Genomic DNA, 23001 nt, shown 5'->3' with positions numbered 1-23001 from the left:
TAAGTAGTTTGACTTTATCACTGTCCAGGGAATTGCAACAACATCATCTGATTGCTCAGCTTACGGTGGCCCGCGATGAACAGAAATATTAAAGTCCGTATTTACAATGAGGCCAGTCAAAACAGAGTGGATAAGAAATCACCTGCCGAGGCAATCTTTGAGCCGCTGATATTGATCAACAGCCCTATCAGCAGCCCACTGATATATGACAGTCATTTTGTGAAACACAGCAATAAAAATCTTACTTCATGTCTATGAGGTTTGAGTTACACTTGTGATATCAGGGTGCGGGCTCTCCAGCAGGATGTCTGTGGAATCATACCTCAGCTGTCTGCTCGCCTTCACAGGAACAGCAGTTTACACTTCAGACAACCGAAAGTTTGTTAGCAACAGCACTACAAGAAGTTGGCCGAGAACTTTGTTGCTGTGGATGTTGTGGTGTGTTGTCTGGCAGGTGGGGAGGGGTGGGGGGGGGTGAAGATTTGAGCTGTGTGGCTTTTTTTTTTTTCCCCCTTCTGAGTCAGAATGAGCTGTTTATTCTCCTGTGAACAAACCTGGCAACCCATCAAGACAAAGCAGCTGTTGTCATCATATCCAACATTTTCTTTCTTCATTTTTTTTTAGGGAGCAGAGGTATACTAAAATGCAGCACATGATGATTATGATTATTTATGCATGCAGCTGCTTTTCCCTCTTAAGTCTGCTGCTTTGTCCTGCATAACCCTCGCTAACCCGACGCCTCTCACCACTCGGGTCCTGCGTCAGGGCTGAGTGAAAGAGAACAAAAAAATCCAGTGAGTTACTTAGAATTTCTTTTATGCAAAACCGGGAGTTTGATGAGACGGCGTTTGGGGTTGAGGGAAAGTGACGGGTGAGACACTGCTGAGTGCCGTCCTACTGCCAGCTCAGAGGTGAGCAAGGAAATGTGCCAACAACTGTTGTGCTGCTCAGTTTCACTTTTCTCTCACAGTGTTTTAACAACGCGTTAGCCTTATCGAGGGTGTTTTTTGCTGTTTTAAAGCAGAACAAAGGCCAAAAAGTTTATTGTTGGAAAAGAAATAAAACCCAAAATCATGGCTACACTGTGCTGGATAGCTGTGGATGGTTTGGCTGTTGTCAGGTGGGAATAAGGTGAAAAAACAATCAAGAGAGGTTTAAAGACTCACAGTTGACTGTCCGTCACCTCCAGAACCGAAGCAGAAATTGCTATTCCCCAATGAAACATCTAAGTTCACCACACTGCTGTGTCGAAGTCGAATTTCACAAGCAGTGCCAGAAGAAAAGGTATTAAACACAGTGTGTGAGCCAGACAGTGGCACGAGGCAACATTGCCAATCAGTGGGTTTATGGAAAATTTATGGCTCATCACAATCAGTGGCAAAATGAGATTTCATTTGAACACCGTATGCCACTGTGTGCAAAGAAGAAGGAAAAAAAATGAAAACGTCCCGGGGTGGCTGAAGATCACGTTCCAAGCAGGGGAAATGCGAACAGATTGCACAGAGCTGTTTGGTTGTTTTAGAGGAGGCCTGTTGTTCTAACTCCTCTTCAAAGGACCAAAACACAAGTGGAGACAGCTCCAATCCAAATTTGTTTTCTTCTTGTGTTGTCTCCTCTCTTCTAGGCATCCTCCTGGCGCCTAGAATTCATCTCCCTCTTTTACTTTTAAATGACTCTTTTGTTTTGCTCTCCATTTTCCTCCAGCATGGCTGGAGCATTGCTAATTAATGCTTGTGTTTTGTTTTTTGGACAGTTTTGCAGACATATCGGTAGAGAAACCCTATTTTGACTGATAGTTGTTCACCTATAGACTTAGCTACTGCAGCCTTGCAGAAATAGCACAGAATGCTCATATAGTATAAAAAGTATAGAAAGTACAAAGTCATGTTTACTGAAGATAGCTAACTTCTCAGCTGACAGAAAGTGCGGGAAAGCTGAAAAATACGCCAGGTTTTTGATTGGATTTCAACTCTCATCTCCACTCCCTTGACTGGAACTGTGTAGCGTGTGTGTTTGTGTGTACTGTAGGTATTAGTCTCCTTTATTATTCAGCCAGCCCACATTTTGTATTCCATTGTGGTGCACAAATCAGATTTCACAAAAATGAAGCATGTAAAATGCAGCTGGTGTTTTGGCGGCTGTTTGAAGTGAAGGGCTATCCCTCTTCATATTTCTCCTACCTAGACACCATTAGGGGTTGCTGAGCTTTCTCTCAGTGCACTGATTAGTATTCATTTTAAAAACCACTGGAGCTCTGTGCTCCTTACAGCATATCAATAAACCCGACCTGTTAACTTGCCAACAGCATTGGAGGGAACGGCATCTTTTTCAGATTGCTAGGCCATTTACCTACAAGGGTGTGGATTTGGTTTGTTATTTTCGATCACAGAAATGTTGCCGCTGCTTTGTCATGAATCACACTGATGTGGCCCCGTGGCCAGGATTAGGAGTTCAATTCCCTAGAGCAAAGCACTAAGCTCTGCCAGGTTTAGGTGCTTCAGTGTTCAGTCCTCGAGAAACCCCTTGTCGTGCGAGTTTTTCTTCAAGCTTGTTTCTGCACATCCAATCCAGCCGACGGCTTAATGCTGATTGGCTGAGCGGTAGAAACAGATGTACCCGAACAGGACCTCTTTTCCACGGCCGGATCAAACAGCGCCGAGCACGGGGAGCAACTACAGCACTCCCAGCTGGGCTCAGTTTGACACGAAATGGTTACAGACGGTGCTCAGTATGCTTCTCCTGCACGCTTGGCTAACCGGGCTCAGTGCAGCGAAACGTCAGGTGGCAGGGCTTAATGATCAAGGTGTTCACTGATTGGTTTCACATTCTTGTCACTTTAGCGGGCCCACACCACACAGCACAGATTTTTATGAGTAAATTGCCATCGAAAAGAGCTGTGGCCACTGGAACGGGCACTGGAACGAGGCGTCTTGTGGTCCGTCTCTGTTGCCTCGCAGCCAGACGGGAAGTGAGGGTTTTTTGAACCAGTCGGTGGTAACTATTAATGTTGATTACTGCTTTTAGCAAGCAGCCAACATATGTGATTAGTCCTCAAGGTAGTCTGACACGCTTTCCAGCCCGACTGACATGCGTTGTCGCCACAGCAACCAACAACAATTGCCGTTTTATGCTGTACGTGCCAAATGACAACAGCAAACAGTCGGACCGTTCTGCTCCATTCAGGTTCTGCTGCCTCCACAGGGGTCAGCCAGCCCTCGTTCTTCCTGCCTTCCTGTTCTTTTTCTTCTTTTTCCTCCATGTAGCATCATTTTATGCATGGCTTCTTTGCTTCTTTGCATACTCTCTCTCTCTTTCACACACACACACACACACACACACAAATTCAAAAATCGGGCCAAAAAAAATCGTCATCTCTACATCCTCCATTTCATCAGCCAGCAGACTGAAATGTGACATTGCAGTGTCAGACACATGGGATTTCATCGCTGACCAGCGGCGTCACCACTCTCGTCACTTTCCCTCCCTGCTTCCTAGCGCTAATTTGAGCAGCGCCGCAGATGAGAGCAGAAACTGGAATCACTCACATGAGAGTCCGGATCGGCATCCGGACTCATGCCAAGATGCAGCCATGGTAACCGCTCTGCCCGTCCGTGGAAAAAGAGGCTAACGTGTGTAGCCCTTAGGTAGAGTGAAGCTGGAACAAAAAACTGGCAGGACAGGGCGGGGGGGTGTGAGGACGGGGTGGGGACACACAGCGAAGCTCTACCACAGACGACACAGAGTAGGAGTGAAGGAGTGAGGGCCTCACTGTTGGAGACTTGGACCTTTAATTATAGTGCTCTCATGAGGACAATGTGTTCAACACCAGATTGTGGAAATCGGTATGGTGTCTCAGAGATTACATCCGAGTTAAAAAAAAACAAAAAAAAACCTTTAATTACAAATCAGTCAGTGATTTTTTTAATTTTTTTTTTCAGTGCCAAAACATGTGGTCGTCCTTATTTCTTTCTTTACCCAGCTGCTGTTCTGTTCTTTATGCCTCTGAAAAAGCTTTACGTTTGGGATTGTTAAAATATTTTTTTTTTCTCCTTTGCTTCTTTCTCCTTCTTCCACCTCCCATCCCCGCCCCCCGACCCCCACCCCGCCCTCTCCCCCACCCCCCCCGCCTGGCCTGTCCTGCCATAGCCCCATTGCTCTGCGGCCTCTCTTTTGTATCTCCTGCCGGCTACAGCTTTGTACCTCCCTCCTCTGCTCCCTTCTGGTCAGGTACAGGTATCGCTTTTCTCACTCTCTCTCTCTCTCTCTCTCTCTGTCTCTCTCCTCTGCTCATCCTCTCATGTTTTTCGGCTGCTTAGCATGCCGGCCGTGGCTCAGTGCATTCACATCGCCGCCTGCATCTCTGCCTGTACATTCGCCATCCAGCTTTCCACCGCACCATCTCACCCCTTCCATGGTTCTGTGCGCTTGTGTCATCGTGTCATGCGGAGGATAGTGAGTGCTTCTTTTAGGCGTGCATGCATGTGTTCTATATACATGTGTTTTGCATGTGTGTGTGTGTGCATGCAAAAGAGAGAGAGACACAATATTAAGAAAGGAGCTGTGTGTTATCTCACAGCAGCTTACAGGTTACAGTGCTGCACAAGACTGGGTTTTGTGTGTGTATGTGTGTGTGTGTGTGTGTATCCGTCTGTCTGTCAAAGTAAAGGTGGAGGTGTCCAAATACGCAGAGCTCCTCTCTATTAGGTATTCTATCCCCATGGTCAGGGTGTAGAGGTCTGACATCCCATTTCCAGCTGTCAGCTTAGCCCGGTCCGACCCACCCGTCAGTGTCTGGAAGGGAAAGGAAGCCGCGAGGGTGGGATCCAGCAGCAGTAACTAGCTAACCTGCTCCATATCTGTCTCTCATACTGGTATCTCCTCCTCGACAGGGCTGCTCTCTCTCTCTCTCTCTCTCACACACACACACACACACATACACACTCCTGTTTGCACACTGCTACCTGCAGCCTAGAGACATAGGTATCATTTTAATGCTCTACTAAAGCTATGGGCTGTACACGTATACCTGCTGTACACTTCAAACCATACACAAAATACACACATCCTGTTTAAGCCAGGGAGTAATGTTTTCTGCAATTTTTTATTGAGCTGGGCCGATATGTGATGAACCAGGTGCTAGTATTGATTATTGGTTTTTAGTGAATTGGTCGTGAGGAGAACATAGGAACAACACAATCTTGAGTGATAGCTGGCCATTGGCGATATACACTACTCACAAAAAGTTAGGGATATTCGGCTTTCGGGTGAAATTTCAGGATGAACCTAAAATGCATTCTAACCTTTACAGGTGAACTTAATGTGACCTTCTGTAAACTTTTGAATGCACATGTCCAACTGTTCAATGTTTCAGTACTTTTTGCACAAGTTGCTGTTCTCTAACAAGGAGCTTAACGGCAAAATTCACATCAGGTGTTTGATGCTCCAGCTCATCGAGGTCGTATCATTAGGGAACGGCTGCTGGAGACTGGGGTACCTCAAATGGAATGGCCTGCACTTTCTCAGACCTGAATCCCATAGAAAACCTATGGGATCAGCTGAGTCGCCGTGTAGAGGCTCGGAGCTCTGTACCCCAGAACCTCAATGTCCTGAGGGCCGCCCTTCAAGAAGAGTGGGATGCCATGCCTCAGCAGACAATAAGTCCACTTGTGAACAGCATGAGACGTCGTTGTCAAGCTGTAATTGATGCTCAAGGGCACATGACAAGTTATTGACACTGACATTTTTTGTTGTGGTATATCCACCACTGTTGTTGGCTTTTGTTTCAAGAAATTGTTTGAGATGAGGAAATCACCAGTGCATGCTTCTACTTAAATGCCCTACTTTCATGATATAATATCACTGTAGCGTGAACTTTTTATATTTTCCATAAATTTCACCCAAAAGCAAAATATCCCTAACTTTTTGTGAGTAGTGTATATCAAACGTGAGAAAATGAGAGTTTGTAAAAGTGAGACCAAAGGAACGCACTTTTTTGAACTTTTTTGCACAGGCTAACTGAAGAATGTGTACAGCAAAAAAAAAAAAAAATCAGAGCACAGTAGATGAATATGTAGCTGCTCGCTTGAAAGAATCCAAAATACACCTGGCCACATCAGATGTGCAAGGGCTGATCCACAACCAGGTGGCCTTTTTTGGGACAGTTAATGGGGTGAAGAAGAAGATCTCTCCGCAAAGGTTATTCTTTATCCCCTTTAGATGGATTATCTTACTATTACAGGCTTTAGCCAGTGAAAGAAGTTAATAGATAAACAGGAGATGATCCATCCTCATTTACACTTTCATTGGCCCAGAAGTTTCCACTGAGAAAAATAGTCAGTTCCATTATTTTGTAGAGCTGTCTCCATACTGACGTTAGCAGGATAAGCAGAGAAAGTACAATAAAGTCTTGTCAGGGTGGGGCGCATTATTATTATTGTGTTTGTTTCAAGGTTGCCAAGTAACTAAGTTAGCCGACCCGGGCAGGCAGCTCACCTGCTGCTGCTGTCTGGACTGGAGGGAAAGATTTGAATGAATCTGAAGGCTAAAAATCACAAAGAACGTTTTGTTACTAAATGCTTCTTGCTGTGGATATAGCTAGCTGCCTGCTATCAGTCGACACAGGTGTTAACATGGAGCCTGCAATCACTAAACATGAAGTGTCGGCATGCAGCACCAGAGGTCAGAGGTCAGAGGAATCTGGTGGCTTTGCCTCATAATGGCTGAGATGACCAACAGGACAGTCTTCAGAAAGCTGGTGTTTTCCTTTAAAGGAGAAAAGTAGGAAGGAAAGGGAGGAGGCGATGTGATTATGCACACCTCCCTGCTCCCTCTAGACTCCAGTTTTTCGGGGTGAAAGAGAGGATAACAGCCATTTCCGTCTCGGTGTGTGTGTGTGTGTGTGTGCTCACCTGACAAGATGTTGATGCCCTTTTGATTCTTGACTAGGGGGAACAACATTCTCCTTACTTATTTCTGTACACACCCCTTCCTCTCCTTCTATTTTCTCTCTCTCTCTCTCTCTCTCTCTTCCTCTCTCTCTCTCTCTTACAGATTCAGAGAAAGTTTTATTGGCATGAGTCAGGCAGCACTGATTGTTGCAAAAGGATGTTACAATAACAGAGGGTAAAATAATGCTAAATCCCTCTGTCCTCTCTCTGCCTGTGTCCCTCTTGTCCAGTGTTCACCCCCAAAGTGATCGGCGTGGCTATAGCGCGATACGACTTCAGCTCGCGGGACACTCGGGAGCTCTCGCTGCAAGAGGGGGACGTGGTCAAGATCTACACAAAGTCCGGAGCCAATGGCTGGTGGAGAGGCGAGGTCAACGGCAGGGTAAGTGACGCCGCGCTCGCGCCAGTCAAACACGGCGTCCAATCCCCACAGGGAGGCGGGGAAAGAGAAAAAAAAAAAAAAAAAAAAAATCAGTCAAGCAATACATTTTGTAGTGTATTCTAATTGCATTCTACTCATTTAGAAAAGTATGATTTTTGGCGGAGCCCCTCTGTGTTAAATATCTTCACAAAAAGTGGCAACATCCACAACAAATTTTTACACAGCTGCTGTTCCTCAGGTTGGCTCATTATGTCTACCAGGGGTTTTGTGGATCCTGAACAATACTTCAGTTTAAAGCATCAAAGGAATGAAGACAAGTTAAAAAATTCAAGTTTATTCTGGTTTCAGTATGTGTGACTATAACATTGACTGTAGTGTTGACAGTGCCATTACATTCAATGATATTTGGTCAAGGAAGAGTTGGGGAAATAAGGCAAACAACGTACGGCAAATGCCTTTGAATTGGGTTGTTGCAGAGGATATGAATGTGACTGTCATTATGTTTGACCCACATGCAGACCACACTGTGCTGCTTTAGTTTGCTTGTTAAATTGGCCTCTAAATCCTATTCCAGATAGTATTAAAAAGGTCTTTAAATGCCTTTAATTTCGCAGCTCAACCTAAGTATACACATTTCTGTTTCCCCGTGTCGTCACTTGGAGCAGTTCATTTGCTGCTTTGGCACGTCTAATATGCATAAATTTCCCTCGCCAATACCAAGGGTGCTCTATAATCGTGCTTGCTGCACTGAGAGGAATACTGATGCTCAGTGTGGGAAAAATATATGTACCGACTCCCACTCAGATGCTCACTGCTTTTCAGCTCGGTGGAGAGTTTGACTGAGTGACGGATTGAGCCTATGTGTGTGTGTGTGTGCCCGCTGCAGCCTTAGGTAATGCGCCTATACTGTAACTGTGTTTTGTGAACAACTGTGGCAAATGGAGAGGCTTCTCTCTATTACTGAGCCTGGTGTGTGTGTGTTGACTGTGCTCTGGTGAACACTGAACACGGTCCGCACAGAGGCGTTGGTCTCTCCTTAGAGCCTCGCAGCGCTAAAAACTATCGCTGCCTGGGACTCTGCTGGGGGGCACAGAAATATTAGTTGAGAAATATAAGTAGAAATGTAAGTTTATCAACACTGGCCTTTTATATTGACAACTCAGTTCCGATATGATGGAGTTTGCTTGGTTGCATTTTTATTGTATCATGGAACAATGCTACTGCCCTGTAATATTGATCTATGATGCATTATATTATACTTGAACTCAACTTCATACTTGAGCTGAACTTTAAAACTTTTTTTTTTTTTTTTTTATTTGGACTGAGATAATATCGATTAGACATGTATCACACAGGTGCATGCATGAATACATTTTAGTGTTATGGTCGCAGGAAAAACTGGATATTATTTTGAATTTTTCAGCATGAAAATTACATACCAGCACAAAATATCATTAATATTTGCTTTTTTTTCTGCTGAGTGTTCATGTATCTCCTTTTTAATACCTTTATTAGAGTGCTTACCAGAAGTTTTAGTGCTTACCAGAAGTGTTATTTTATTTTTTATTTTATTTTATTATTTGATTCCTTTTTATTTTATTTTTGGCATGCTCAAGATGTCATTTAAGCTGTGTAGTTTTCAAAACAGAACCATCCTCCTGAAAAAACTTGAGACCCCATCCATGCTGAATGACCGCCAGCATTCTTTACACCAGGATCCACTGTCACTTTTTTTTCTGGACAGGAAAAACAGTACACATTATACATTATGATAATCACTGTCCCTGTAGATATATATGGCCCACAGGCTGCATTCACCTCATATGGGAAGAAAGGTGGACGTCCCATTAATACGAGTGGCAGCGTTGCGGTCAGCTGGAGAGTTAAGTGAGCAGGAAAGTAAAACAAGCTACTGTCGCTGTTCTTCAAGTCTATATTCAAGTCTATTAAACCACTGCTTTAACCTTTTGTGTAGGTCTGACCTTTGTTCAGTTTTGTGACAGGCGGAGTTGGTTGTTGGCTGAAAAAAAAAAAAAAAAAAACGTGCTTTGGTAAAAGTAGCATTTATTTGCATTTATTTACATTGGCACAGTTGCCGCTTTTACTTTGACGGACCTTTTGAGACATATTAGAGCTTTCAGGAAAACGCAAGAGTCCTAGTTATAATTACGACTTGGACGTCGATGTGAATGGCTACACGCTGTAATTTGGTACTTACGGTAAATACATGACACGAACGCGGCTGAGAGCACCACCTTTTCTGCATGTTGGTGGGAGATATGTGGGAAATCACCAACTAGAGGTAGAAGCAAACGGAGCAGGTTGGGGGAAGGTTCACCAAAGAAGTAAATCACAACTCATCACAAAATACCTCCTGGAAATGCAGTGAACATCACTAATTGATGCTAGACTCTCAAGCCGTGTGTAATTACCGATTCCCTTTTCCCCTCAGGTCGGCTGGTTTCCATCCACGTATGTCGAGGAGGGCGATTAGTGAGCCGCGGAGCGCCGGAAGAAGAGTAAGAGCCAGAAAGAAGGGCGGCAGAGGAGTTAGCAAACTGAACAAACAGAGTGAAACTGGACGGTTAGCAAGCTCCTGGAGATCCTGCTGCTCGCTCTGATGTTGCTTTTTTTGTAGCAAAGCAGACCGCGTCACTTTTCCTCGACGGAGCCCCGTTGCCTACGACGATCCCAGAGGCCTTTGGGTGGAGAAAGGGCTATATCGCAGATGCAAAGATAACCCGTTCCTCCTAATTAACTCTTCTCGCGGCCAAGCGGCTGCACCGACTAGCAGCTTGCCTGTCAGCAGGGGACGAGCCCTCGCCAGAAAGCCTCCCTCCCTAACCTCACCCATCCCTCCACCCATCCATAATTCATCTGTCCCTCCCATTCTCTCTCTGCTCAAGCCAGCCACGGCCCCAAACTCCCACCTCTTTCTACTTGCCAAGGCGGCCCTTGCCAGTCTGTCAAAAGTAGATACTCAAATGCCACCCGTGTCTCCGTCCGTCCGTCCACCCGATGCGTCCGTCCGCCACCCCTACATGGAAGAGCTGGGTGGCAAAGACTTGGACAAAACCGTGTGTCTTTTTTTTTTTTCTTCTACTTCTCCCCTTTTCTCATTCTGTAGAGGTCTGTTTTGACCTTGCCTGTGTGTTTGTTCCACTAATGCAGGTGGTTATTGATGACTCGATGACCTAGATTCACACTCGCATACAGTCCACACACACACACACACACACACACACACCTACCTCCTCTCCCCTTCAGATTAAAATCACGGCACACACATGCTCATATACAGCAGATGATGAGAAGAGGGATGGCGTCGGATAGCATCGCCGCACAGCGCCGGCCATTGATCGCTGTTGTTCCTGTTTTTCCTCCCGCCTCTTACATTCTTTATCTGCACCCGGCCTCTCATGTTTTCAGTTGTCTTGGCCGTCAGCGATCCCCTGCTCTTATCGGTGGCAGCTCTGTCGACAGGAGCCCCTCTTCGCCGAGGGTTTATCTGATTGAAGGCATTACCGGCTTGTCTGGGAACAAGCCGCGCTACCCAGGAGCCAGCAGCCCCCCTTAAGACGGAAAAAGACAAAACAAGTTGGCTCTCTCCTGTTTCTCACTTCTTTTTGTGCCGTCTCTCTCTGCTTGACTTTTCTTGACTTTTTCTGTGTGTCTGACCTTTGGGTTTTTTTCATTTGATGTGGACTTTAGTTTTGAATGTCTGCTCATTCCATCTCTCAGATTCCTTCCCACTGACTAGGATTAGACCAATATATTGGCTTGATATTGGCCTTTTATTAAAAACCAGACATGGTCAAGGCTGTGTGATCCACATCCAGTACGATGGATATGATGGATATGATGGATGTGTTGCAGTTTGTTTGAATACTGAACGTATTTATAGTAGAAATGGTCAGTACTACACTGGTTGTCCATTGGAAGCCCTTAACCTGAACCAACTCTAATCCAAAATCTTCCACAAGTATGAATGCGTATGTTTTTTTGTTTTGTTTTTCATCACTTTGTGTATCACATAATTTAAATGTCCCATTATGGTGCTGTTTCAGAGGACTTTCCGTCCTGATACGAATAAAAATCAGGGGGGAAACTCTGAGTTCTTGCCATTTGTCTGATTTTTATTGCGCATGTAATCGCGCATATCATTTTTCTTGGGAAAAAAATTGTTGGTCGTCACCATCACATCTGCCATTAGAAAGATTTATTGGCTGAACCTCATTCAACCCTGTTTATTTTCCAACTCCTCATCCTCTCTTACTCTGCCTTGCACTCACCCACCCCCACCCCTGTACACATTACACACACTGTCTCCTTAATCCGCCAATGAAAGAGGATTTACCCACATTTGAGGGAATAAATGCCTTTACAGTGAAACATGCTGCACAACACACTTCCACAGCTAACACACTCCGATAGTCAGCCGTGGCCCGATGCAATGCAGTAGGGGGAAGAAAGTTCCCTCATCGCTGGCTTTGTTCAGCGATGTTTCTATCAGGCACATGACAAAACATGCTTGAATAATCTTCCAAGGGAACATCAGCACTTTGTGAAGGGATTGTCTCCTTGGAAATGCTTCAGAAAGTAATAAATAATAAACTTTGGCCACCTTAACAATGTGATTTTTTTTTTTTTTTTTTGCTCATTATGGGATCACAGTATGTTAGTGATCACCATAAGGACTATGTAAACTACAAGCCTGCTAGAGTGTGTTGCTGTGTGTGTGCTGTTCTTGTCTTTTTTGTTGATCAGATCCCTAGTAAAACACTAGTTTACACTGGGACTTCAGCTTCTTGTGAAGTAGCAGTTTGACATTTCCTGTTTCCCCAGCAGTATTACTCCTCACATACGCTGAATCTCACACACACACATACCTGATGCATTGTTTTTGTTAAGGGAACCCGTGTAATAATCTCATACGTTTCTAAAGAACATACGGTGTACATAAAGTGAGGCGAAGTCTGTCACTGAAAAACACATCGAGGCGGCTCATTAAGAAGCAGCGTTCCCCCAGTTGGCCAGTTATCTCTAAAGTGATTATGAAATATTGTATCAGGCATCAGTTAGAGTCGGATCTTTCACAGCTAATATTCAACTTGAACCACTTCAAAAGCTCAAGAATGTCTTCATGTCTTATCTGGCTAACTAGGAAATCCTGCCTCTTGAAACAGCCCTCAGGGCATTGCTTATATTCAGAGTGTTTAGCTATGATCCTTCCCTCTCATGTCTCCATTGTGTTGATGCAACTGGTTATTGTGTCAAAGGCATATTTTATGAATCTGAGTACGAATTTACTGTAAAGATATGCTTTTGTATATTATTAATGGAGCCGCTCAGTTTGAAAATCATTTGTAGCTCGTTATGTATAAAAACAGATGGGAGGTGGTATGATGTACTCTTTTGTTTTACTATTGGACTGAAGAAATGTGTTGAAGAGATGTATTCTTGGTTTATACAGATATATTTTGCTGGCGACTATGTGTTTTGCATTGTGATGTCTCCTTTTTGCCAATTTGTTATTATTCACAGTGTCTCTGAGTGACCACTAGATGGTAGCATGCTAAACACATCCCTTCCCATCCTCCCCCATTCATCTTCAACTTTAAAGTCATGCTCCAGCATGGCGGTGACATCATCTGGTAATGAGCTGAGCAGGTGTTTCAGGAGGCATTTATCGGCCTCAGACCCGTGAGAAGGAGCGTTACAGACAAGCCAGCCTTTATGGACTCCCTCAGGTTTCAAGCTCACGCTGTAATTGAGCTAGGGTTGCCACTGGGTCGCCCTGATGCAAAATTCCATGAATATTCCAGCACTTTCCATGAATTAGATCGCTTCCTAGGTCATGTTTTTCCGCCTTGGTTTGGTCTGTCTCGGTTGATTTTGGTTTCCACTCTAGTTAAAAGACCATACCAGTGGTTATGCATGTTTAGCATAATATCTACAAATGTATATACTTCTGATATACTAGGAAAAATTATAGTATCCAGTATAGTTTTTCCTGCCTTGTCTCCAGGCATTCGTTTCTGTTCATTCCACTACGATATGAAAATGAACTTTCAGAGACTTTCTTCACACCAGTATTCCATCACCATAATAAAGTCGCCTGCATTAGTTTTCCTAAAAGCAGCAGCACTGTTTTGTTTTGATGATTTGAAATTGGGTGGAGTGAAACAGTCCCTCCACCAGAAAGTAGTCCCCAGGGAAATATTTGGTTTACACAGCATATTATTATTTCTTTTGTTTCTTACCCGCAGAAACAGAACATTATGAGGAGGGTGTTTCAACCAAAAATTCAAAATTGGAAATCCAGCCATTTTCATTATTTGGCTTGAAATCTCGAATACCCCTGCATGACTGAATAACGGTTATTTGCTAAGGTAAATAGTGATATATGTGTCAAACATTCAAAATTACTGGTATGGTCTTTTAAAGCAGTGGACGTTTGAAATAAGTTATAAAATAGTACATTCAGGCGTATCATGGTAAAGAAAACAGGTCAGTACCCTGATGATCCCTGAGAATGTCAGATTCCCTGAGTTTCCCCTGACTGGAATATAACTCATGGGGAACCCTCAGCATTGCTAAGCCCCTCTTGACGTCACACATCAGGACCTCAGATATTGCCTGGGTCTCACCAGTCAAACTTGAAAGTTCATTGAATCTGTAAAAGAAAAAAAATCTCCAGTATGGCTGTGTTGCTGTGGCCGTCCAACACAAGCGACAAGCGTATCGCCTCTCTCGGCCAAACTACAGAGTAGGTTTCTGTAATCGCAGACTCCGGTAATCTACTCCTGCACTCCTCCTTTGCCCAGATGAACTCTGACAGCAGGGCCATTTGCAGCTGCAGGGCTTCCTCCCTCCGAGTGCGTTTCCAGATTTGTGTGTGTGTGTGTGTGTTTGTGTGTGCAGGAGGGAAGGGAGGAAGGCTCAAGGGTATCTGTGATCTAATCATTACACCATCTCCTCACCTCGCCGACCCCACTGCATCCATCTCTCTGTCGGCTCCTCTCTCTCCCACTCTATCTCACAATGTCACTCCCCCCTCCCTGCTCTCGCTCTCTCTCTTTACTGCTCTCTTTCCCCATCTATCTTTTGTCCAATCTCTGTCTTCTCGATTTCTCTGTACTCTGTCCCTCGACCCAATGCTCTGCAGGTTGTAACCAGCACTGTATCTCGGGAGCCAGGCCGGGAGATTCGGTAGCCAGGGGGATGGATATGGAGGAGGGGGTTGTGAGCTAGTGGCTTTGATTCACTGTAAACAATCCACCTCACTGGAGTTTGATAGATCAGTTGTTCCCAAAGCGGGGTTTTGGGTCTTTGAGGGGGTTCCAGGAGGTCCACACCAAATTCACTCCAAGTTATCCCAATTGAACAATGTGCTAGAATTCTTGAATTACAGTTAGAATCATAGGTTTTACACTGACTGCTGTTACCTCCTAATCTGACAGAGGTCTGCCAGGCTTCAGTGTCCCTTTCATTTTCATACTAGTAAGGACATTTCTGCACTACCCTGCTCAGAAAACTTCAGGCCAAGTAGGATAGTAAAATTTCACAAACCTTGACTGTAGCTCCTCAGATGCTTCTCAGGTGGGACCGCCTGCTGGTCCAAATACCCATTATTCCGAAACCCCAATAGTGCGAAAAATGTCCCATTGGATCGAAAGCCAATTAGTCCGATGGCCGGTTATCCCGCGAACAAACACCCATCATTCTGAAACCCCAATAGTCCGAAAAATGTCCACTCCATAAATTTGTTTTAAGTTTAGGCAGGGGTGGCATAACACCTGCAGTCACTGAACTCCAACAACTCCAGAGTGTGTATTTTCAGAGAAATGGGCCTTTGGAGCAGTAGGTGTTTGTTTTGGGGATAACAGGCCATCGGACTAATGGGCTAATGGTCCAATGGGACATTTTTCGGACTGCTTATGTTTTGGAATAAGGGGCCATCGGACCAACGGAATGGCACCTTGTCATTACGAAACCTGGCTGAAAAAACGTTCTTAACTGAAGAAATCATTGTTGAATCCTCCCCTCTACCCTGATCAGCTGCTCACTTTTTGCATACGTGTACATTCAATGTGTTCATGCTGCATCATCTGCTGTGTCATCCCTCTGAAGCCAAAGATGTATACTGTACTCACACTTGACGTTTGTGTCTCATACAACGGTACCCGACCGCTGTGGCCTAACTAAAACCGTGCAATCCCGACTGTGTAGCATTACCGTGTATTGTTGCTGTACCATACTGTAAAATATGTACATAGCACACAATAAAAATGTACATTGCCTCTTCTAATGTGTGGTTATTTCGCATATGCACATTCTCATTTCACACGTGATCGCATAAATTCAGCCACTGCTAATTCAACACTGACACTAAACTTCAACTCTAAAGGAATATTCATGGAAGAAAATATTGTACCAGCTATAGAACTTATAGTGTAATATGCTTTTACAGCAAAATTAACACCTATTATAATCATCACCGTTAGTCATCCAATAGACATATTTCTATAACTGACTTCAGCCACAGGAAAAATATATTTATAGAAAGCTACATGAATAACAAATTTTTAACCAAAATGTAAGATGGGCCCTGATCATTTCAAGGTCATGATAAACATAAATATTACATTGAATCAGGGTGGAAAATCAACTTTTTGGTCCATGTGTCCCAGTGCATGGTGGATTCCCAAATTCTACGAGACACTCCGAATTATTTATTTATTTATTTTATTAATGCATTTCTGCTTTATTTGACAGTCAGAGCAGAGAGAGCCAGGAAAGGCAGGTAGAGAGAGAGGGGATGACAGGCAGTAAATGGCCTGAGGTCGGATTCCAGCCCAGGGCGCTGTGATCAGGACCCATCCTTAACATATGGTGTATGCTTTTACATTACTTTTACATTTTACTGGGGCACCCCAACTGCTCTGATTTTTTTTTATCAGACACTTTTTCCTGATGATAATTACATTTACCTTTATATATACATTTACAAAAGGCATTTTTTGTGTCTTTTAAGCACAAAAATGCCTTATCATTTTGCCCATGACAAGTGAATGTGACTGCCTCTAATCTGAGCCATAAGCGACAGTGCATCGTCATGTTTTGCATGTCAAACACCAGACATTCCCAGTCATTTCCTCTCATCTTTTGACACCTTTCACTAAATTACGTTTTTTAGAGTGCTCTTACACTGTTGTTATTGTTTGCAGTCTTTGTAGTTTCAACAGGCTTTTTATTTAACCTACCAGCGTGTGTGGTGGACTAAAATAATCTACCCGCCACTGCAAATATTTACCAGCGTTTGGCAGGGGGCGGGTGCTAATTTGTCATCCTGCACTGAATGATAAATTCATCCATAGTTAAAGTCAGGGCAACAACACGCCACACGTACCAGGGCTACATGGAGGATTTTAACACCAAGAAATCATTGCTACATTAATTTGCAGATATTAGTACAATTACCATGAATAAATGTGATCAGCAGGGAGGCGACCAGTTATCTTAACCAGGGTCTTACTGTGTAATTACACCAAGCAATCAAAATTAATTTGACAGTGATATACTGGTCTTTTAAATGCTACATATAGCACCTTTAAATTAGACACTGTTCCAGCCCAGCGTTCATCCCTCATGGCTCATCGTGCCCCGGAAAGACAGCGGTTTCAAGCTGAAATTAGGACTTAGGACTTATCAAAGTTCTGTAGTGCTCACTAAATGGCTGTCACAGAATTATCTGTCTTGTTTTGTTATCACTCCCTCTCCAGGACTTAAATAACCTGCTGCCAGTGGGGTGCTGTTTCTCACCGGCTTATTGGCTAATAGGTGTGAATGAGCGTGGGGATGAACTGCGGTTCCAGTTGCTTTTGGCAAGCTGATAATAATAAAGAATGGAATATAACAAAGTTCTAAATATAGCCAGTTAAAATGAATGCAAAAAAGTGCATGCTAACACCGGTGTGGGTGTGTGATAAATGCAGCTAATAGTCATACAAGACGCAGGCCATATGTTGATGCATGCAGTAGCTTCTCAGTAGAAAATTATTGTGTATGCATGTGTTTGTGTGAGTGTGTGTGTGCGCACTCATGTGTGGGTGGTGGTCTCCTTGGCCATCTGGTGCTTATCTACCTGCCGTTGCTGAAATGAGACTGAGTCTACGACAGCAAAAGGATGACTCCCGCCGGGTTGCTGGCACTGCAGGGGTGGAGAGAGACGCTGTACTAAATGGCCACCAGGCGGGCACCGCCCCGGCCAGGCCAGTCTGGACCACACCAGTCCACCTCCAGCTGAGACCGGACCACCAACGCGACAGATGGCTGGTGAGAGGGGGACATCAGATTTCCTCACAGCACAGAAAAAAAAAAAAAAAAAAAAAAAAAAGATTGTTGGGCCGAACTTTTCTGGTCTGCCGCAGTCCTTCGTGATGTGAAATGAATTTGGCAGATGAGCAAATGCCAGAATTTACATTGGGCTCTGCGTTGTCGACACTGATGAGGCAGTGCTGAGAAGGATAACTCTGGCCACTCATAAGAGGAGTGCAGGAGTAGCAGGACAGAGAGGTCCCGCTGAGCATTACACACCTAAACCACCCCCGCCAGGAAGGGTAGTAAACAGAGCACTATGTCCATCATCCAAGATCTGAGAGTTCCTACAAGTCAGTGACTGTAATAAAACAGTGTTTAAGGGGCTGTATTTTCTGCAGTAATCCATTCTAACAATACTGGGTGGATCTTAGTTCACCTTGCAGGGTAACAATATTGTCTGGATGCTGGTTAGACCAACCAGCCTCCCAGCAAAGTGAAAATATCCCGCCTGCTAGTGGAGAACAGGTGCAGTTGAAGATGCAGTCAAATGCAGGTGGGAGAAAGACAGTCTGACACGGGATTCTGGTGACAACTGTGACAATAAAAACAATTTAAAAAAAAACAAAAAAAAAAAAACACATTAGTTTACCACACCCTTTAAAGTGCTATGTGTAACGTTTCTCCTCAATATGTTTTCCAGAAACCCCATTGCTTCTGATTGCAAAGAGAATGTTACTTCTTCCTGCCGTCCCCCTTTTGGCATTGCTCCATTTATCTTGAAGACCAAAAAAAAGGATGAGACAACCACAAAGCATGCTAACTGCCAAAGTGGAGGTAAACCAACATACAGTTGAAGCTTTACAGCTAAAATAGTGAACCTTGTGGGAAGTTTTGTGGAGTGGAAAATGTGTGTAGGCTGGCCGTCATCTGGATCGTTTACAGTAATTATACTTTTTCTCCACATGAATGCACTAATTATTCTTTAATGTTAAAATGCTATAGTGACTTTGCAGCCTCAAAACGAATGGATCCACCTGGTTAAACAAATCTCACATCGTTTTACCTTGTAGCTGTTCCTCTGCCGTTTTCCCCCCGTCTGTCTGTCCACATCTCTCGGATCTCATAAACTCTGCAGTGTTTTGACTTCTCAGACTACACTCCATATATCCCGGTCTATTTCTCACTCTATCTCACTCACACTCTCTCCGGCTTTATTGCTGTCTTTTGGGGCCATGAGGGAGCCATCATCATTGCCAGACGGTATGGCTGCTGTGTGTAAATATCAAGCAGCACTCTTTCCCCTGTTTTCCCGGAGACTATCAGCACTGCATAAACACTGAGATGCTGTCTACGGAACACACTCAGGCAGCTCATCACCATAAAACACATACACACACACGCAGGCACGCATACACTCACAGCCATGCGCAGGAACACACACACACACACACTTACACGGGCTATTTCAAAGCTAACTGACTCTGAGGCAACTGCAAGTTATTCACTTGAGTACAAGCCTTTAGCATTACAGACTCTCATACTTATGTATTTATGCAGTGTTGATTGGAGGGAGCATATGTTCTCTACAGGCCTGTTTGCATGTTGACATGACTTGGCATTGTTCAATGGCAAAGCACGCGCAGGGCGACAGCATGGATTCCAACAGGCATCGACTCAAGCTAAAGGCATACACTTTATGTATGCTGTAATACACTCCCCACACCTACAGTACTTTCTTTTATTCACATATGCAAGCACCAGCACGCACACATGCACATGTACAAACGTCAGTGACAGATGGTGACACGTGCATGTCCTCTAAAATAATTAGCAAAATAAAGCGTGAAAATTATACTCTTTAACTTGTTGCTCCCATTTGCTTTCAATGGGAGCCTTCTACATTTGAATGCCTGTGAGTACAGTAAACAGAGTTTGGGATGACTGTGCACATAAAGACAGTGAGGATCCTGCAAATTCCCCTTCAAGGTCAATAGGAAAACAGCCAGCAGCAAGCTTGCTCTAGAGTTGATGCAGAGTGCAAGCACAGTTATGGTGAATGCAAATCCATTTGCATTCACTTTAACTGCTTTACAGTGTTTCCTCAGCCATACAGCCATGTCAGCGCAGTGAGACACAAGGCTGTGGCTGAGGCATTTGACAAAGGCATCTCAGCATAATGTCTTGGTCTTATTGGTTGATATTTGAGGTAGTTATACTCAGCCTAGAGGCTGTGAAAAATACATTTTTCCTCTAATTTAAAGAAGGATGACACCTTCTCTGTTCATTTTCATGCTGTGATAAAAGGTGACAGAGTTTCTACTGATCACGAGAAGCGATAATTAATAAGGAACTGATTTATTAACAAACTGTTGTGGTTCTATTTGTTCTCACAACAATTACAATGTCTACATATGGACTTGTGAGTTGAAACAAATGGATTAATAACAAATATATATTAAGTAGCCTGTTATTTTGAGGATTTTTACTCCATTAATAAGCTTTTAAGCTCTGCAAAGGAGGGCCCCTCCAGCTATGATGGTAACCACATTTTACAAAAAACAGAATTACACCTTCCTATATGTGGCAAGGCCACTTTTTAAGGTTTTCTGAGGTGCACTCTGCAACACTGAGGGTACACTGATGAGAGGACTGACAAAAAACGTAGAGTAAGCATAGAATTTATCAACGACTCAGGCTGACTATGAGAACCTTGTAGATTCCATAATCACATTTTGTGCTTATTCCATGTTTTTTGTCACTTCCTCGCTTCAATTGACCCCCGGGCATTCAAAGTCAAAGTCAAAGTCACCTTTATTGTCACTGTACGGTGCACAATGAAAACAGCTGGCTCGCATCACTTTATCATAAAAGCAATAAAACAATGAAAAACAACATAAAAACACAAACAATATGAGATTCAATGCACAAGTACTTAAATAGTGCATTGTGGGACTTTCTTTCTTTCTTTCTTTCTTTCTTTCTTTCAATCAGAAGGTCATTACTTAGTAAAATCATACGTAATAGTGTTCTTTTTTGCTCTGAGTATATTTTAAATGAGCTGCTTTTTACTTCTGTTCATGGAGACTTATGTAATTGTTTTATAGCAGTACCAGAAGTTCTGCAAGTGCAGGATATTTTGGTACTCTTTCCAGGGTTGTTTTTTTTTTTTTTTTAACAGCATGCTGGATATTACTACAGATCTACCCCAAATTGGCAGGGGAGATTATGAGGCTGGGAAACTACCCTTCTGCATGGTAAGCTTCTATCTGTGCCAGATTTCATTCTCCCCCCTCTTAATATGGCTGTGGCTCAAAACTAGTTTTATTGACGTAATGCTGGATGGGTTTTGCTGCAACCTAGAGCCTCACGTTACACGACAGACTCAGCTGTAAAGAGCATTGCTTGTGACAATATGCCATGCCATTTAACTCTACTATTTTTCTATGGGGGAAAAACATCACGTTTGTGGTGGCTGAAAACAAATTTGTACCATGTTTGAGGAGCGCTGCACATCAGGAAATAATTCAACATATATGGCACCAGACCCTCTTTGTTAGCTGGCTGAATGGCCGCTCTTTTATTTTCCCGGTGGGAATTTTTGGGTTGGTTCTCCTTTGTGTGAACCCCTGCGATGTGAAGATGTGTGTGTGCGTGTTCGAGATCGAAGCACCACTAAACACATTTCTCACTGCGTCTTGTTTAAACTATGGATATCGGTTTATTTTAGGTGCTGCTTAGGAGCAACACATCCATTATTTATGTAGACTGTGTGATGCATAGAAAATGCAATCTACAGTAGGTCTATATTTGTGTGTGTGTGTGTGTGTGTGTGTGTGTGTGTGTGTGTGTGTGTGTGTGTGTGTGTGTGTGTGTGTGTGCATGTGTGAGTGTTTGCAAGATCTGAAGCACTGTAGATTGATGGTGTGATATACAAGCACATTGACACATTTATTAAAAGCCTGATAGCATAAGGAAACAAGAACACTTAGAAGACACTCAGGAGGGCGCAGACCTCTGCCAAGGTTGAAGGTGGAAGGCACTGTTTGTGATAATCTACACCCCCTTTGGCAATTTAGCTGTCACAAGACGTGCCTCTTCAGGTAGATCAGAAAGTTGGTAAGTGCCGGCTTGACCAACAAGTCCTCCAACCCATGTGACCACCCAGGTTGTTTGTTCAAACTGTCTAATACATCTAACAGGAGCATCTCTAATACGACCCAAAGGACCGTTTCCTAGGCCACTAAAGAATACCTGGCTAAGGTTAGGGAAAAGTTGGTTTTAAGATTATGGAAAGGTTTGTCGTAATGGTTAAGGTTAGGAAAAGGTCAGGGTTAAGGTTATGAAACGTTATCCAACATTAGCTACCTAAAAACAAACACTGCTCATGCTTGGGACTTGGATTGGTTGAGTGAAAGTTCTGTAGATTGACTCATCTGCTACCCAACCAGACCTTGTCACTCCCTTAATACCACACCACAGGACCACTAGAGGTCACTTAATTTTAAAACGTAGCTATAAGTCACTGCTGCTGTACAAATGACCTATGGGGTCGTTTTTTGCTGAGGGACCATCTCGCCTTGGCAGATGACCGACAGTGGCCCTGGGTTTTTTGATGTCATGTGGATGCATCTACAGTCCTGTTTGTGCAAGACAATGACTTGATGTGGGTAGCTCCTATAGAATTTTCTATACTTTTTCTCTGCTGCCCCTCATTTCCGTATGCATGACAGAAGGATGATGGAGATGTGGGAGGCAAAGCTTCTATTTTGGGGTCTTTGAGCACTCTCTTTTTTTCCCTCTCTCTTTCCCTCCTAACCTCACCCGGCAATCGTGCCATTTGCAATGTGCCCATTCCCCAGTGTCCCCTGAAGCACCTCCAGATGTATTCAGCTCCCATTTGTCATTCCTGGGAATGCGGTGGCGTCAGCACTTATGTCCCAACCTCTACCGGTGGCATCACACCACCACTACAAGGAGTATCAGCCCTGCCCGAGGTCACTCCATTCCCTCATTACAGTCTTACGTCTCCAACATGGTGGATAAGGTTGTTGCTACCCTGTTTAGACTCCAGTGTTAACCACAACAGCTCCCCGATCAGTGCAGTTTATTTATTCATGAGCTTCCTTTTTGTTGGTCTGTTGGTCACTCTGGAAAAACTGACATGAGCTACATCAGAATTCCTTTCTTCCATGCCGACTTTTTAAGAGTTTGGCCCTTTGATCACCTTATCAATATCAATATCAAACCTGGACTTTCTTGGTCTATCTGAGACGTGGCTAACACCAGCTATTCCTTCGAACCTTATTAATATGGAAGGGTACAACATCTTTAGAAGAGACCGTTTGCATG

General features: G+C 43.8%; 1 protein-coding gene across 1 annotated transcript in view; it reads left to right on the top strand.

The window, feature by feature from the left end:
• vav3 (vav guanine nucleotide exchange factor 3) overlaps positions 1-11791 on the top strand; it is a 112538-nt gene extending 100747 nt beyond the window's left edge. Inside the window, exons 26-27 of the mRNA XM_030079693.1 lie at positions 7178-7329; positions 9782-11791. Of these exons, the coding sequence (XP_029935553.1) occupies positions 7178-7329; positions 9782-9823 (194 nt within the window). The 3' untranslated portion in view covers positions 9824-11791. The remainder of the gene's footprint in view (positions 1-7177; positions 7330-9781) is intronic.
• The last annotated feature ends 11210 nt before the right edge of the window (positions 11792-23001 follow it).

This window comes from Myripristis murdjan, chromosome 20 (genome assembly GCF_902150065.1).
Source record: "Myripristis murdjan chromosome 20, fMyrMur1.1, whole genome shotgun sequence".
In the NCBI taxonomy this organism is placed as follows: domain Eukaryota; kingdom Metazoa; phylum Chordata; class Actinopteri; order Holocentriformes; family Holocentridae; genus Myripristis; species Myripristis murdjan.
The sequence above is the reverse complement of the archived record's forward strand: the minus strand, read 5'-3'. Positions and strand labels throughout refer to the sequence as shown.